Source organism: Elephas maximus, chromosome 23 (genome assembly GCF_024166365.1).
Source record: "Elephas maximus indicus isolate mEleMax1 chromosome 23, mEleMax1 primary haplotype, whole genome shotgun sequence".
NCBI classification, from domain to species: domain Eukaryota; kingdom Metazoa; phylum Chordata; class Mammalia; order Proboscidea; family Elephantidae; genus Elephas; species Elephas maximus.
The window spans coordinates 54,495,903-54,512,748 of NC_064841.1; the positions used below are offsets into that span (position 1 = coordinate 54,495,903).

Consider the following 16,846-nt stretch of genomic DNA (forward strand, 5'->3'; position numbering starts at 1 on the left):
ATAGGTGTGAGTCAGAATTGACCTGATGGCAATGTTTGGTTTTGTTTTGTTTTATAATAGCTAATTGTTGCGAGGAAACCCTGATGGAGTAGTGGTTAAGAGCTACGGCTGCTAACCAAAAGGTTGACAGTTCAAATCCACCAGGCACTCCTTGGAAACTCTATAGGGCAGTTCTACTCTGTCCTATGGGGTCACTATGAGTCTGAATCGACTCGATGGCAATGGGTAGTTATTGCAAGCACTTTTTCATATGGTTATTAGATACTCGAGTGTGTTCTTTGGTGAAATGTTTGTTCATATCCTTTGCCCGTTTTTTATTTGGATTGTTTGTCTTTTTATTATTGAGTTGTTGAAGCTCAAAGAGAGATCAGTCCCTCGGGTATGTTGTAGCCAAAATTTTTTGCCCAGTCTGTAGGTTTTCTTTTGACTCTTTTGGAGAAGTCTTTTGTTTAGCATAAGTGTTTAATTTTTAGGAGGACCCATTTATCTAGTTCATCTTGTGCTGAGTGTGCATTTTTAGTTATGTTTGGTACTTTGTTTATGCCATATATTAGGGCCCCTAGCCTTGTCCCTGTTTTTTCCTTCTTGATCTTTATAGTTTTAGATTTTATATTTAGGTCTTTAATCTAATTTGAGCTAGTTTTTGTGTATGCTAGTTTTCATTTTTTTACAGATGGACATCCAGTTTTGCTAACACCCTTTATTGAAGAGACTATCTTAGGCTACGTTCTCTAGAGAAGCAAAACCAGTAAATCATATACATATACATAGAGAGAGATTTCTATCAAGGAAACAGCTCACACGATTACAGAGGCTGGAACATTCCAAGTCCGTGGATCAGGACAGAGGCTTCTTCTGATTCACACAGCCGCAGGGGCTGGCAAACCCAAGATCGACAGGTCAGAGAGCAGGGCTCTTGCTCACAGGCTGTGAAGATCGATGAATCCCAAGATTGGCAGGTAAGCTGCTAGCTCAAGTCCCAAGAACTGGAGGTCAGATGAACAAGAGGCAGCTGCAAGATCCAGAAAGGGCAAAAGCCAGAATGTCCAGTTATATTCAGATGCAGGCTACACAGCCAAGGAAACTCCTTTTCAGCTGATTGGCTACTCACAGCAGATCCCATCATGGGGATGATCACCTATAAAACACTGAGAATCATGGCCCAGCCAAGTTGACACACATTCTTAACTATAACAGACTGTCTCTTCCCCATTTAATGGTCTTTGGCCCTTTGTTGATGATTAGCTGACCATAGGTGGATGGATTTATTTCTGGGTTCAATTCTGTTCCATTGGTCTGTGAGTCTGTCATTGTACCAGTAGCAGGCCATTTTGAGTGCTGTGGCTGTATAGTATGTTCTGAGATCAGGTAATGTGAAGTCTCCTATGTTGTTCTTCTTCAGTATTGCTTTACTTACGTGGAGCCTCTTTCCTTTCCATATAAATTTGGTGATTAGTTTTTCCATCTTGATAAAGAATGCTTTTGGAATTTGTATTGGGATTGCATTATGTCTGTAGATGTTTTGGGTACTGTTGACATTTTTATAATGTTGAGTCTTCCTATCAGTGAGCATGGTATGTTTTTCCATTTATGTAGGTCTCTTTTGGTTTCTTGCAGTGATGTTTTTGTAGGTTTCTTTGCATAGGCCTTTTATGTCCCTGGTTAAATTTATTCCTAAGTATTTTATCTAATGGGGGAAAGGGGGCTATTGTAAATGGTATTGTTTTCCTGATTTCCTTTCCAAAGTTCTTTTTTTTGTTATATAGGCATCCAACGGAATTTTGTTTGTTGATCTTGTATCCTGCTACTTTGCTAAATTCTTCATTAGTTCCAGGAGCTTTCTGGTAGAATCCTCGGGATTTTCTATGTATAGGATTATATCAACTGCAAATAGGAATAGTTTTACTACTTCTTACCAATCTGTATGCCCTTTATTTCCTTTTCTTGCCTTACTGCTCTAACTAGGACTGCCAATACAATGTTGATTAAGAGTAATGATAAAGGGCCTCATTGTTCTCAAGGGGAGTGCTTTCAATCTTTCTCAATTGAGAATAATGTTAGTTAGTTGTTGGTTTTGTGTAAATGCCCTTTATTATGTTGAGGAATTCCCTTTCTACTCCTATTTTGCTGAGAGTTTTTAACAGGAATGGGCGCTGGACTTTATCAAACTCCTTTTCTGCATCAATTGACGTGATCATGTGATTCTTTTATTTATTCAATGCGTTATGTTGATTTTTTCTTTTTTTTTTTTAAAGGAAAGGGGTACTTTCTTTTTTTTCTCTCCTTTTCTTTTTTCCTCTTTTTTTTTATTGTGGTTTAAGCAAAAGTTTGCAATTCAAGTCAGTTTCTCATGCAAAAATTTATACACACATTGTTATGTGACCCTAGTTGCTCCCTCTATAATGTGACAACATAGCGCTCCTCTCCACCCTGTATTTCCTGTGTCCATTCAACCTGCTTCTGTCCCCACCTGCCTTCACATCTCGCCTCCAAACAGGAGCTACCCACAGTCTCATGTGTTTACTTGAGGTAAGAAGCACATTCCTCACCAGTATCATTTTATGTCTTATAGTCCACTCTAATCTTTGTCTGAAGAGTTGGCTTTGGGAAAGGTTTTAGTTTTGGGCTAACAGAGAATCTGGGGGCACATGTCCTCTGAGATCCCTCCAGTCTCAGTCAGACCATTAATTCTGGTGTTTTTACTAGACTTTGAGTTCTGCATCCCACTTTTCTCCTGCCCTATCAGGGATTCTCTGTTGTGTTTCCTCTTAGGGCAGTCATTGACGGTAGCTGGGCACCATCTAGTTCTTCCAGTCTCAGGCTGATGGAGTTTCTGGTTTCTGTGGCCCTTTCTGTCTCTTAGGCTCTCATTTTCCTTGTGTTTTTGGTGTTCTTCATTCTTTTTGATCCAGGTGGTTTGAGACCAACTGATGAATCTTAGATGGCCGCTCGATAGCTTTCAAGACCCCAGATGCCACTCACCAAAGTGGGATGCAGAACACTTTCTTCATAAACTTTGTTATGCCAATTCACCTAGATGTCCCCTGAAACCATGGTTCCCAGGCCCCTGCCCCTGCTACTCTGTCTCTCAAAGTGTTTGGTTGTATTCAGGAAACTTTTTAGCTTTTGGTTTAGTCCAGTTGTGCTGACTTCCCCTGTATTGTGTGTTGACCTTCCGTTCACCTAAAATAATTCTTGTCCACTATCTAATTAGTGAATTCTTCTCTCCCTCCCTCCCCACCATTGTAACTATTAAAGGATGTTTTCTCCTGTGTTTAAACCTTTTCCTGAGTTCTTATAATAATGGTCGCATACAGTATTTGTCCTTTTGCGACTAATTTCACTCAGCATAATCCCCTCCAGATTCATCCATGTTATGAGATGCTTCACAGATTTATCATTGTTCTTTATCATTGTGTGGTATTCCATTGTATGTATATGCCATATTTTGATTATCCGTTCATTCATTGATGGGCATCTTTGTTATTTCAATCTTTTTGCTATTGTAAAAAGTGCTGCAGTGAACATAGGTATGCATTTATCTATTCGTGTGAGGGTTCTTATTTCTCTAGGATATACTCCAAGGAGTGGGATTGCTGGATCATATGGTAGTTCTATTTGTAACTTTTTAAGGAAGCACCAAATCAATTTCCAAAGTGGATGTACCATTTTACATTCCCACCAACAGTGTATAAGTGTTCCAGTCTCTCCACAACCTCTCCAACATTTATTATTTTCGGTTTTTTTGAATTAATGCTAGGCTTGTTGGGGTTAGATGGTATCTCATTGTAGTTTTGATTTGCATTTCTCTAGTTGCTAGTGACCGTGAGCATTTCCTCATGTATCTGTTAGCCACCCGAATGTCTTCTTTGGTGAAGTGCCTGTTCATATTCTTTGCCCATTTTTCAATTGGGTTGTCTTTTTGTTCTTGAGGTTTTACAGTATCTTGTAGATTTTAAAGATTAGACACTGATCAGATTTGTCATAGCCAAATTTTTTTTTTCCTAGTCTAGATTGTCTTTTTACTCTTTTGGTGAAGCCTTTAGATGAGCATAAATGATAAGTGTTTGATTTTTAGGAGCTCCCAGTTATCTAGTTTCTCTTCTGATGTTTGTGCATCGTTAGTAGTGTTTTGTATACTGTTTATGCCGTGTATTAGGGATCCTAGCATTGTCCCTATTTTTTCTTCCATGATCTTTATTGTTTTAGATTTGATATTTAGGTCTTTGATCCATTTTGAGTTAGTTTTTGCTGACATACCCAACAGTCGGTGACACTACCCTCAGTGGCTACTAACTGGATTAGTTTTAGACAAAAATCGAGATGCTCAGCATGGGGTCAAAATATAGGAAAGTGAGAAACTGCTATAAAAAGAGAAGGAAGAACACAATGATTGCCAAAACAGGAAATGCAATATAAACATTAGGAGCACAATTATGATAGAGGGTCTCTAGGTTGGAGGGGTATGGGTTAGGCATTAGCTTTACTTTTCTTTTTAAACAGATATTTTAAGTCTTGTACAAGTTCATAGGTCCAGTTGTTTCGTTGAGGTTCTTACTGCAGAGGACCTTCCAGGATCAGTGCAGGTTTGAGGCAAGTGTGATGCACCCAAGCTTTGATATTGTTGAGTTTAGCTGCTGAGTGGGTGATTAAAAGAACAGTGTATGGTCCAGTCCACCGAGGTGCAAGGGACTCTGCTTTCCAGGTTTTCAGTAGAACTTGGTCACCAGGCTGGAACGGGTAAAGTGGGGCATCAAAAGGATATTTCAGATGACTGAGAGCATACCTGTGAATAGAAGATAGGACAACAGACAAAGACAACAAATATTTTTAGAGAGCAGGCTCCCCAGTGACAGAAATCTGAGTGTTGGTTAAAGACAAGTTTTTGTGTGTGTGCTTTAGGTGAAAGTTTACAGTCCAAGTTAATTTCTCATACAAAAATTTATACATATATTGTTTTGTGACATTAGTTGCAATCCCCACAATGTGACAGGGAACCACTTTTCCAACCCAGGTTACCTGTGTTCATTCAACCAGTTCCTGTCCATTCCTGCCTTCTCATCCCACCTCCAGATGGGAGCCTCCCATTTGGTTTCATGTATCTGAGTGAACTAAGAAGCACACTCCTCACAAGTATTAATTTTTGTTTTATAGTCCAGTCTAATCTTTGTCTCAAGAGTGGGATTCAGTGATGGTTTTAGTTCTGGGTTAACAGAGCATCTGGGGGCCATAGTTTTGGGGGTTATTCCAGTCTCTGTCAGACCATTATGTCTGGTCTTTTTATGGGAATCTGAGTTCTGCTCTGCACTTTTCTCCTGCTCCATCTGGAACTCTCTGTTGTGTTCCCTGTCAGGGCTGTCATTGGTGGTAGCTGGGCACCATCTAGTTCTTCTTGTCTCAGGCTGATAAAGGCTTTGGTTTATGTGGACTTTTTGTCTCTGGGGCTAATATTTTCCTTGTGTCTTTGGTGTTCATTCTTCTTTGTTCTAAGTGGGTTGGAACCAATCGATGCATCTTAGAAGGCTGCTCACAAGCTTTTAAGACCCCAGATGCCACTCACCAAAGTGGGATGTAGAACATTTTCTTAATAAACTGTGTCACACCAATTGAACTAGATGTCCCCCAAAATCATGGTCCCAGTCCCCAGCCCCAGCTACTCTGTTACTCAAAGTCTTTGGATGTATCCAGGAAACTTCTTAGCTTTTGCTTTTCTCCAGTTGTGCTCACTTCCCCTGTATTGTGTGTTGTCCTTCCCTTCACCTAAGATGATCCTTGTCTGCTATCCAGTTAATGAATTCCCCTCCCCTTCCCTCCAGTCCCTTGTAACCATCAAAGAATGCTTTCTTCCGTGTTTAAACATTTTCTTGAGTTCTTATAATAGTGGTCACATACAATGTTTGTCCTTTTGTGACAAATTTCGCTAGCATTATGCCCTCCAGATTCATCCAATTCATGAGATGTTTCATAGATTCATCATTGTGACCTTCAAAGGGCAAATTCAGTGAAGGGGTAGGCATGATAGCCTGTCATGGTTTGACTTATGTCCCCCCAAAAATGTGTGTATCAACTTGGTTAGGCCATGATTCCCAGTATTCTGTGGTTGTCCTCCATTTTGTGATTGTAATTTTATGTTAAAAGGATTACAGTGGGATTGTAACACCACTCTTACTTAGGTCCCCTCCCTGATCCAAGGTAAAGGGAGTTTCCCTGGGGTATGGCCTGTACCACCTTTTATCTCTCAAGAGGTAAAAGGAAAGGGAAGCAAGCAGAGAGTTGGGGACCTCATACCACCAAGAAAGCAGCTCTAGGAACAGAATAAGTCCTTTGGACCTGGGATCCCTGCACCACCTGAGAAGCTCCTAGACCAAGGGAAGATTGAGGACAAGGACCTTCCTCCAGAGCCAACAGAGAAAGAAAGCTTTCCCCTGGAGCTGACGCCCTGAATTTGGACTTATAACCTACTACCCAGTGCCGTGAAGTCGATTTTGACTCATGGCAACCCTATACTAAAAAAAAAATACTAGACTGTGATAAAATAAATTTTTCTTTGTTAAAGCCATCCAATTGTGGTATTTCTGATATGGCAGCACTAGATGACTAGGACATAGCCTATCTGGAAGTGGATTCTGTAGAGAATGGGACACAAGAGATTACAGAGGCAGCAAGTATAGACAACTCATTAGAGGAGTTTTGCTGTAAAGAAAAATGGGGAGATGGGGCAGTGCCTGGAAATATTTATTAATCACCTGCTATTTGCCAGGGTTATAGTGAGAAGCCCTGGTAGCATAGTCCTTAAGAGCATGGTTGCTAACCAAAGGGTTGGCAGTTCAAATACACCAGCCACTCTTTGGGAACCCTATGGGGCAGTTCTGCTCTGTCCTATAGGCTCACTATGAGTCAGAACCGACTCAACGGCACCTAACAACACAACAACATAGTGAGGAAAGCACAGTCACTGTCTCAGGGGTCACGGGTTGTCATTCACCCATTCTCAGGCTGTTTTTCTGATCTTGTATATTATATCTTCTTTAGTAATTCTTCGAACCCTTAAAATCTGGAGACCCCATATTTATATATTACCAGTTGTCTTCCAAACATGTCTTCTCTGAAAATCCTTTACCATAAAAATGGCATGTTTTCTTTTTGTCCACTTAGTCTCCATCCCATTTGGGCCTAGCTTCTCATCCACGACAATTGTCTAAGAAGAGTATTGGAGTTAGGCCACAAAAGTACTAAATTTTACCTTAATGGATTGGGCATGCTCATAAATCATGGAATATTTTATTTAATATTGTATAGGAATATTATTCATATTTATTTAAAAGGACTGACAGCTGTTCATCTATCTAACCCCACTTCCTAGCATCATCCTTGAAGCTAGCTAAATTAATATTTCTCAAATTTAACAGTTATTTCATTTAATCAAACATTTATTCATTCAAGACACTTATTATGGGCCTATTATTTGTCAGTTTTACTATTTTAGGGACACCACAATGAATAAGACAGACAAAACTTACTTGGAGTTTACATTATAAAGAGCAGGAAGCAATAATCACATGTATTAAAAAAAGTAAACATGAGTTCCTGGGCTGGTTTACAGGGACTTAAGTAACTGCCCTCCAAAGGAATTGCTATCAGTCCTCATGAAGCTACAGAAAAGTTGTCTTAGTTGGATATCAAAGTTTTCTTGATTTTTTTTCTGTGGCAGGCAGAATAATGCATCCACCCCCCACCAAGGTTATGTTGGTTAAGATTGTGTATCAAACTGGCTGAGCCATGATTCTCAGTGGTTTGGCAGTTACGTAATGATGTAGTTTGACAGTTATGTAGTGATGTATTTTGGCAGTTATGTAGTGATATAGTTTGGCAGTTAGGATGTAATTTGGCAGTTATGTAATGATATAGTCATTCTCCATGATGTGACCTGATGTGATGAGCCAATCAGTTGTAAGGTAAGTTTTCTTAGGGGTGTGGCCTGCATCCAATATATATATGGATGTTCTGGCAAAGCTTGCTTCCTTGCTCTGGATCCTGCATCCAGCTCATCATCATCTGACCTGTGGTTCTTGGAACTTGCCATATTGCCATATTGTTTGCCAGTCATGGGATTCATCAGCCTCCAAAGCCTGTGAGCCAGCAGTCTGCCATCCTACCCACTGATCTTGGATTCATCAGCCTCTGCATCCCATGTGCCAGTGGCCTGCCATCTGACCTGCCCATCTTGGGTTTCTCAGCCCCTGCAGCTATGTGAGTCTGGAGGAGTCCCCAGCCTGACGCCTTACCCATGGACTTAGAACTTTCCAGCTTCTACAAGTGTATGAGCCATTTCCATGAGATAAATATCTCTATCTCAGTCTCTGTCTCTATACATATTTATATGTATATATACACTTCACTGGCTTTGCTTCTTTAGAGAATCTGGTCTAAGACAGATGTCCATATCCTAATCCCCAGGACCTGTGAATGTGTCACCTTACATGGCAAAAGGTCCTTTGCAGGTGTGATTAAGTTAAGGACCTTGAGTAGAAAGATTATCCTGGATTATCTGGATGGGCCCAATGTAATCACAAGTACCCTTTTAAGAAGGACAGGAGCAGGAGCTAAGGAATGTGGGCAGCCTAGAAAAGCTGGGATGGCGAGGAATCTTTTCTTCCCTAGAGCCTTTAGAAGCAATACAGCAGTTAGATGTTTTACCCTGTAAAGCCCACCTTTGGACCTCCACAACTGTAATGCAATACATTTTTGTTGTGTTAAGCCACTAAGTTCGTGGTAATTTGTTATAGCTAAACTGAACACATTCTTTAAAAACTTTTTTCTTTGTATTGATCTGTAATAATCGCACTAAAAACAATGTGCTTGCTTTAAATGTAGACTCTCTGGCCACTTTCCCAATCCAATTGCAGTCCCTCAGCCTGTCTTTTACAGAAATGCTGGAGCTGCCACTATTATGTACTTTGAAATAAATACAACAGGATGGTGTGATGGAGAGTGTCCAGTGAAGGTGTCTCTGAGGCAGTGACACACGAGCTGTTATCAGAAAGACAAGGAGACAGCAGGGCATTTCAGGTGGAAAGAATGGCCAACCTATTAAAAATTAGAGTGTCTGAGTTGCAATCAGTTAAGCACTTGGCTGCTAATGAAAGGTTGGTAGTTCAAATCTACTCAGAGGTGTCTTAAAAGAAAGGGCCGGTGATCTAATTCTGAAAAATCAGCCATAGAAACCCTTGTGGAGCACCGTTCTACTTCACATACATGGGTCTCTATGAATTGGAATCAACTTGACTGCAACTGATTTGGTTTTTTGGTTTGTTTTATTTTTAAAGAGCAGATGGAGCATTGTGAGTAGAGTATAAGAAGATAGTAGATGAAGTCAAGGAGTAAGCAGAGGCCAGATCTCATGGAGTCTTAGAGGTTACAGGAGAGTTTGATATTCCCAGTGAGGTGAAAAGCCATTGGAAGGTTAGAAATAATAGGGTTCCAGGAGCTTACTTACGTTTTACTCTTTGGCTGCTGTGTAGTGAGTGGTTTCTAGAGGGGAAATAATGTAGGCAGCTATTGCAGCAGTTCAGATGAGAGATCTACTGGTGGCTTGAACTAGAGTGGTAGCAACGGAGATGAGGGGAGTAGACACATCTGGGATATATTGAAAGTGGAGTTGTGAAGACTTGCTGATGTGGGGCTGGATGGAAAAAGAAAAGAAGACTTGCTTGAGTAACTCTGAGTGGACAATGATGGACTTCCTAATACAGAGAAGACTGAAGGAGTTAAAAAAAATGAGCAAATAAATAAAGCCCTTATGAAATCATTAAACATTTAGGTTTTGAATGATGTAGATTGTAAGACCTGAGCATTTGAAAATATTATGTGATGAATGGTACAATTTCATATACAATCCTTTAGAACGTGAGAAATTGTCTATTATTAAATTGGAGAGAAGTTTAAAGAATTAATCCATAAAAATCCCAGAGGAGAATATTTTCTATCCTGCTTCATCATATCACTAAATTCACAACCAGAAAAGTCTCATAATATCTAATCTTCACTTTGTAAGTTAAACCCATTTTATTTTGCTCTTGAATGAAGGGAAAGATGACTGTTTAATTTTTCTGATTTCTCCATAGAGTTGAAATTGAGGCTAAAATTCTTACTCTAATTTACATAAACACAATGTGGTAAAACATTTGTGTATATATATATATATATATGGTCTTATCTTTCCTGAGGTAAGTCAATACTTTGGAACTTTATTATAGGCAAAAGTTAGTGCTATGAATATCTTGCAAAGAGCTTTTTGTTTTTGAGTAATTCAGTAGCTGAACGAAGATACAGTTGAACCACATGGCATAACATTGAGTAATTAGATTCTATTTTTTTAAAGTAATTAGATTGTATTTTATGTAGAGTAAACCAAAAACTCGTTGCCTTGAGTCAGTCCCAACTCATCGGCACCCCATAGGACAGAGTAGAACTGCCCCATAGTGTTCCCAAAGCTGTAATTCTTGTGGAAGCAGACTTCCACGTCTTTTTCCAGTGGAGCAGCTCGTGGATTAGAACCCCTAATCTTTTGGTTAACAGCCAAGCATTTAACCGCTGTGCCACCAGGGCTCCTTGTATGTAAAATACAAGCTTTAATTTAGCTCCCACTGAATCTTTTAAGAACTTGATAGCTTGATTATTTTAGGTTGATGTTTCAATTTCAGATTCCAACCCTTCAGAATTTTGAAAGCTATGCATTGAATTTATTGATTAAAATCTGAAAAATACGATCACAGAATTTCAAATAAATTTGTCATACCTGATATATTTTAAATGACAGATTAAATATAGCTTAAACACAGTGACATGTTTCTAAGTAATATTTAATTCTGTTTTTAAAATCATTAATTTTGGAATTTTATTATTGGAGCAAAAGTCTATTGCTTTGTTAGACTCATAGCAAATCCATACTGACAGTTTTGTTTTTTCTCTTTCTGTGTCCACTATGGCAGATGGTACGTGAGCAATACACTACAACCGCAGAAGGCACCCACATAGAGAGGCCAGAGGACCAGTATGTCTATAAAATTGGCATTTATGGCTGGAGAAAGCGTTGCCTCTACTTATTTGTTCTTCTTTTACTCATCATCCTAGTTGTGAATTTGGCTCTTACGATTTGGATTCTTAAAGTGATGTGGTTTTCCCCAGTAAGTATTTTTTTCCTGTTTAGTACATTATTCATATTCTTTCTGTTGTATCACTTCACCTATGTTGTACAGACGGAAGCTTCTTTTTATGTAATTTATTTTTTCTTTGACTCTTTAATGGTCCCACCAGAATTTTGGGTGGCAAAATATACATATAACATTTACATTTTTTTCCTTTTTTACCTCACTGTGAACTATAGTTGCTTTTGTTGGTTATTTTTTTACTGTGTTTTTTTCATTATCTCTTCATGGTATAAGATTGTTATAATCTTGTATTTGTGGTTGATTAGGTCAAGTTTGCGTCACATGGATTTTTCTTCTGTTTTAGTCGTGTTTTAATGATTCCTTAATCATAAATTTGTAAAATTTTATAAATTGTTTTTTAATCTCGTACATTAATAAATATTTAGCATGCAGATGCTTCCTTCACATTTTTTAAAAACTCCATTCTGATATACAATAAGTTCATGTCCACATTTCAACATTTAGCAGCAAATTTACTAAACAAAGTACCAGCAGTCCTAAGTGATTCGTATCTTATTCTAAACATCTTCATAATTTTAAAGACACGTTTTATATGTTTTGATAATATTTTGTGTTTACTTTTTGAAGAATACTCATTTAATGTAGAATGCCTTAGTTTTGCAAGATAGTTATGAGACAAAAATGCTGCTTTGGTTATTAGAGGGAGATTACTCTGTCCCTAATATGCATCTGAAGCCCTGATGGCATGGTGAGTAAGAGCTTGGCTGCTAACCAAAAGGTCAGCAGTTTGAATCCACCAGTAGATCTTTGCAAGCCCTATGGGGCAGTTCTACTATGAGTCAGAATTGACACAACGGCAATGGGTTTTAATATCTCTAAAAAAAAAAACCCAGTGAAGAGATGTGATATATGCATGAGTCTTTTCCAAGAGCAATAGTTGTGGTCATTTACCTTAAATGTCTTCCGTTGACTTAACATCCTTTACTTTCTATGCAGTTACTTTTATCCCGCCATAGTTCTATAATCAACAGACATTATTTATTTTGTTGACATAATAAATATTTATATTTTTACATATGCAAAGAGGAAAATACCAAATAAAAATATAGCTTGAAATATTTGTCTAGATATATATACCTATAAAATGATACATATTATATATACATAATATATTAAGTTTAACCGTATAGCGTGTATATATGCCAAATTTAAGTTGATTCTTTAGTTAAAATATATATTTAAAAACCTGTTTCTACAGCATCACAAACATATTTAGTTTCACTGGACAGCCTTACTTCATGAAAGTAGAACATGGTGCTGTTTTTGCCTAGTTTGTACATTTTAATCGACTGCCTGGCCGGTGCGAACTGTTAAGATGCTCAGCTGCTAGCTGAAAGGTTGGAAGTTTGAATCCTCCCTAAAGCTCTTGGAGGAAAGGCCTGGCAATCTGCTTCCAAAAAATCAGCCAGTGAAACCCTATGGAGCACAGTTCTACCTTAACACACAGGGGGTTGCTGTGAGTTGGAGTCAACTGGACAGCCACTGTTAATTAACAACTGTTAAAACATTTTAATATCTAAATTTAAAATATTTTAACATTTTTTGGAGACTGAATTGATGTTGAAATTCTCAAATTATATGTTGTGGAATCTGTTAAGGGATATTTCCTGAATAGAGGGCCATGCATTAACTGAAAGTAAGGCCCTAAGTTATGCAGAATGTTAAGAGAGAACATTTACTGGGAGAAGAGACCAGTGGTGCTTAGAAGGGACATAGCAGTGAGAGCAGCCACCCCTCAGCCTAGCACGCTGTGCGCAGCCAGGCTCTCGCAGTCTGTGACCCCAGGACTGGCAGCCCATTAATGCTGGGCCCCTGTCTAATTTGCTCACCTTTGCGGTCTTGGCAAGTGGTTGCACTCAGTAATATCTTTTGAATCAGTGAAATGGGCATTATTTTAGAAATATGTGAGAAATTATTTTGTAAACCAGATGTAAATATAAAGTGACACTATGCTTAGTTCATACTCTTGTATATTGTAATATTTAAAACAACTTTGAGGTATTGTGAATTTAGATTAAGTTGTGCCAGCCTCTGAGTCCATTTCACCACCTTAGGATAGCTAGCCTGGGAAACCGGTAGACTTTTTCCTACCATCACCACAGCTATTCCCAGCTAGCACTTCTGAGCAAGGTATGGTCATTTGAGCTTTAATATTAGTAACCTGTTATTACTTGGTAGTGAATATTTAGAGTTCTTTACTGCTGCCCTTCAAAAAAAATAAGAAGAAAAATTAATATTAATATTGTTGAAATCAAAAGACAAGTAAAGGCACTACCACGTGGAAAGTGTCAGGCTATAATCAAGAGTTGATACATAGGTTTTGAGTCATAATTCTCAAGATGCGATGGCTTCAATGATGTTATTCCCATACGTTTGTGAGCTTGACTCCTCGCTTCCTGTTGTTAGTTGCTGTGGAGTTAGCTCTGATTCGTGATGACCTTATGTATAACAGAATGAACCATTGCCAGGTCCTGTGCCAACTTCACGATCATTGGTATATTTGAGCTCATTGTTATGGCTATTGCGTCAATCTTTCTTATTGAGGGTTTCCTTCATTACATTGGCCCTCTACTTTACCAAAAACTGTCTTTTTCTAACAAGTGATCTCTCTGTTGCCGTGTCCAAGGTAAGCAAGCCAAAGTCTCCCCATCCTCACTTCTAAGGAGATTACTGGTTGTATTTCTTCTAAGACTTATTTGTTCTTCTGGCAGTTCATGGTATATTCAATATTCTTCACCAACACCACAATTCAAATGCATGAATTCTTCTTCTGTCTTTCTTTTCTAATTGTCCAACTTCCACATACATATGAGGCTGTTCAAAAGACCATGGCTTGGGTCGAGCACACCTTAGTCATAAAACCACATATTATTAAGACACTCTAAATTGTAACTTAATTTATGCTTTTTTTTTTTTTTACTGGCTTGAAAGATATCAATATGTAAGTTTTCATTTTCTTTTTTATTTTATTCATATTTAAACAAAAAATTTTTTTTTTTTTTTTACTTTCTTGCATGCATACATGCCAAGGAAGTGCATGACTATAAAAGAACCTTTTCTAGTGTTTTGGCTCTGCAATGGTAAAGTCAGATCTGACTTTTCACATTCACAGAGAGCTATGAAATTTTGAACATGTAACAAGTAGGAAATGATTCTGTACCTAAATTCAATATAATAGCTTATCTATTGCTCCTGAAAACAAGTCATCATCATTCCAACTTAGCCATTATTTGCAAAATTAGCAAAACTTGCCATAGTTTTCTCTGCTTAGATCCCCAACAGTATAAAGTTGCAAAATGGTTATCATTTTATAGGTATTGTCAAATCAACCCTCTTTCCTCACTTTTATTATGCTTTAATATTTTTATGTAGAAAATAGTAGAGCTAACTACCAGTCATATGTTCAGTAATGCCAGGGTAAAATTAAAAGGATGATAACATCACAAAATGAAAGCACAAGGACACCAAAAAATATTGATACTTCAAAAAGAATAGGAGATATGGGTGAAAAGAGAGAACAAATCTGAACACAAATGAGGCTGAGCCTTAAACAGCTTTTATGTCCCCAGCACAGGTGACAGAAACTCAGCCCACAAGTATCTCTCACAAATCGTTTCACTCTCAGAATTTTAGACTTCATATAGAAGCAGCATTTATTTGCATAGTCTCTATAAAAGATATCTGTTGAATATAATGTTTAGAAAATTCTCACAAATAATGCTGAACATAAAGCCTCTAGAATATTCTGTGTTCAGCATCATAATAGTTAGATCACTCATAGTTAAGCAAAATACCAACTAGCTATGGAAGTGGACATTAAAAGAAGTTAGTGCAATTATGTGGCTAATTATGTTTTTTCTTATTACATCAGCTACTACAATATTAGTGCTAGTTACAGTGTCCATGGGTTTAGAATAATATCCATGAGTCATCTCTGTATCTTAAAATAAAACAACTTTAATTTTAATGATATAGATAGATTTTTTTATAGTTATAACTATTTGCTTGCATATAAAATATGTAAGTGCATTTAATGAATGTAACTTTAGCAAGGTAAGATTAATGATTCCAAACTACATGCAGTGGGTTAATTACTTTTGTATGTGGCCTTTGTAGCCATTATCTTGTATCTCCCACCCAGGTGATTGGATGGGACTGTGTTATAGGGTAATTGTGGCCTACCAAGGGGATTGGTCAGTTTTGCCTTAAAAGAGAGCCAATTCCAGAGCAGAAATGAGAATCCGAGCACCAGGAAGAACAGCCAGGAGTTGAGAGCACATCCTTTGACTCGAGATCCCTGCACTTAGAAGCTCCTGGAAGCAGGAGATCAAGAGAGAGAGAGAGAGAGAGTGCAAGCTGTAACCCCGAAGCTGGTGAGAAGCAAGACTGGGCAGCAAAGACCTGGCAGCAGGAGACAGCATGATGGGCTTCCTGGCCCATGGAGAGAGAAAGCTGAGTGCCTTTGGGGAGGGGCCTGGGGCCAGGGACAGGCATGCCTTCGAGCACAGTTGGGAAGAGGCTGTACTGATGGAAGAACTGTATCCTGAGTGTTTTTGAGCCTGAAGTGTAACTCTTACTTCCTAATAAACCCCATAATTGTGAATATGGTCTGTGAGTTCTGTGTGGCCATTGCAATGAATTATCAAAACCAGCAGAGAGTGTTGTGGGCGGGACAGTTGGTGTCAGAATTGGTAAAGATGGCGGGCGGAGAGAGGAAGCATGTCTGACCTCCACCTTATAGGAATCAGCCTTGTGATGTTGATGTTGGTTCTCCTTCCCCTTGTGGGATTGGAGGAGGTCAGACACCACCCCCAAGCTGTTTTTACAGTTAGTGTCAAAAGCATGATTAAGGTCCCAAATCATCTGATTATGAGTTAACCAAAAGGGAACTTTCCTGGATAGGCCTGACTCAGTAGTAAGTGCCATTAAAATGGGACTGGGACTTCTTGTGTGTGAGAGAGATAATCCTACTGGCCTTGAAGAAGCAAGCTGCCACATTATGAGAGGGTCTAAAGGAGAGCCATGTGGCAAGGAGCACAGGTAGCCAATAGGAGCTGAGAGCACCACTGGCCAACAGCCAACAAGAAAAGGGAGGAGGCGGAGCCAAGATGGCGGAATAGACAGACGCTTCCGTCAAGCCCTCTTTACAAAAAAGACCCAAAAAAACAAGTGAAACGAGTATATTTGTGACAAGCTGGAAGCCCTGAGCATCAAAGGCAAGCTTAGACAATAAACTGAGGGGCAGGGGGAGGAAGAGACCGTTCAGAAGTGGAGAGGAGTTACTGGACCGGAATCGCAGGGAGCCCTCAGGCACCATTCCCGGAGCAGCGGCAGTGGTGGCAGGCTGGTCCTAGCATTCTGCTGCAGTTTCTTCAGGGAGAAGCAGCCAGCCACATAGCCTACTCACATCTCCAGAACCTGAGAAGAACGGCGCTCTTGGCAAAAGCTAAGTACTTGTGTGTATTTTACCGAGCCCCACCCCCACCCCCAAGCCGGCTTCAGCGGCTGAATCCCTGCGCCTGAGATAGACCCTGGTGAGCACCTAGAGCCGTCCTCCCAGCCTTGGGGAAGGAAAAATTTGCAACTGGGGGGAAAAGATAATTTGCTAGTTCCAT

At 39.1% G+C, this 16,846-nt stretch overlaps 1 protein-coding gene across 2 annotated transcripts in view; it reads left to right on the plus strand.

The window, feature by feature from the left end:
• SGCG (sarcoglycan gamma) overlaps positions 1-16,846 on the plus strand; it is a 288,542-nt gene that overhangs the window by 96,249 nt on the left and 175,447 nt on the right. For both annotated transcript variants that reach the window (XR_007515049.1, XM_049867160.1), the window contains exon 2: positions 10,992-11,186. Coding sequence is in view for 1 of the 2 variants with exons in the window: in XM_049867160.1 (XP_049723117.1) it covers positions 10,992-11,186 (195 nt within the window). In the remaining variant the exon portion in view is untranslated. The remainder of the gene's footprint in view (positions 1-10,991; positions 11,187-16,846) is intronic.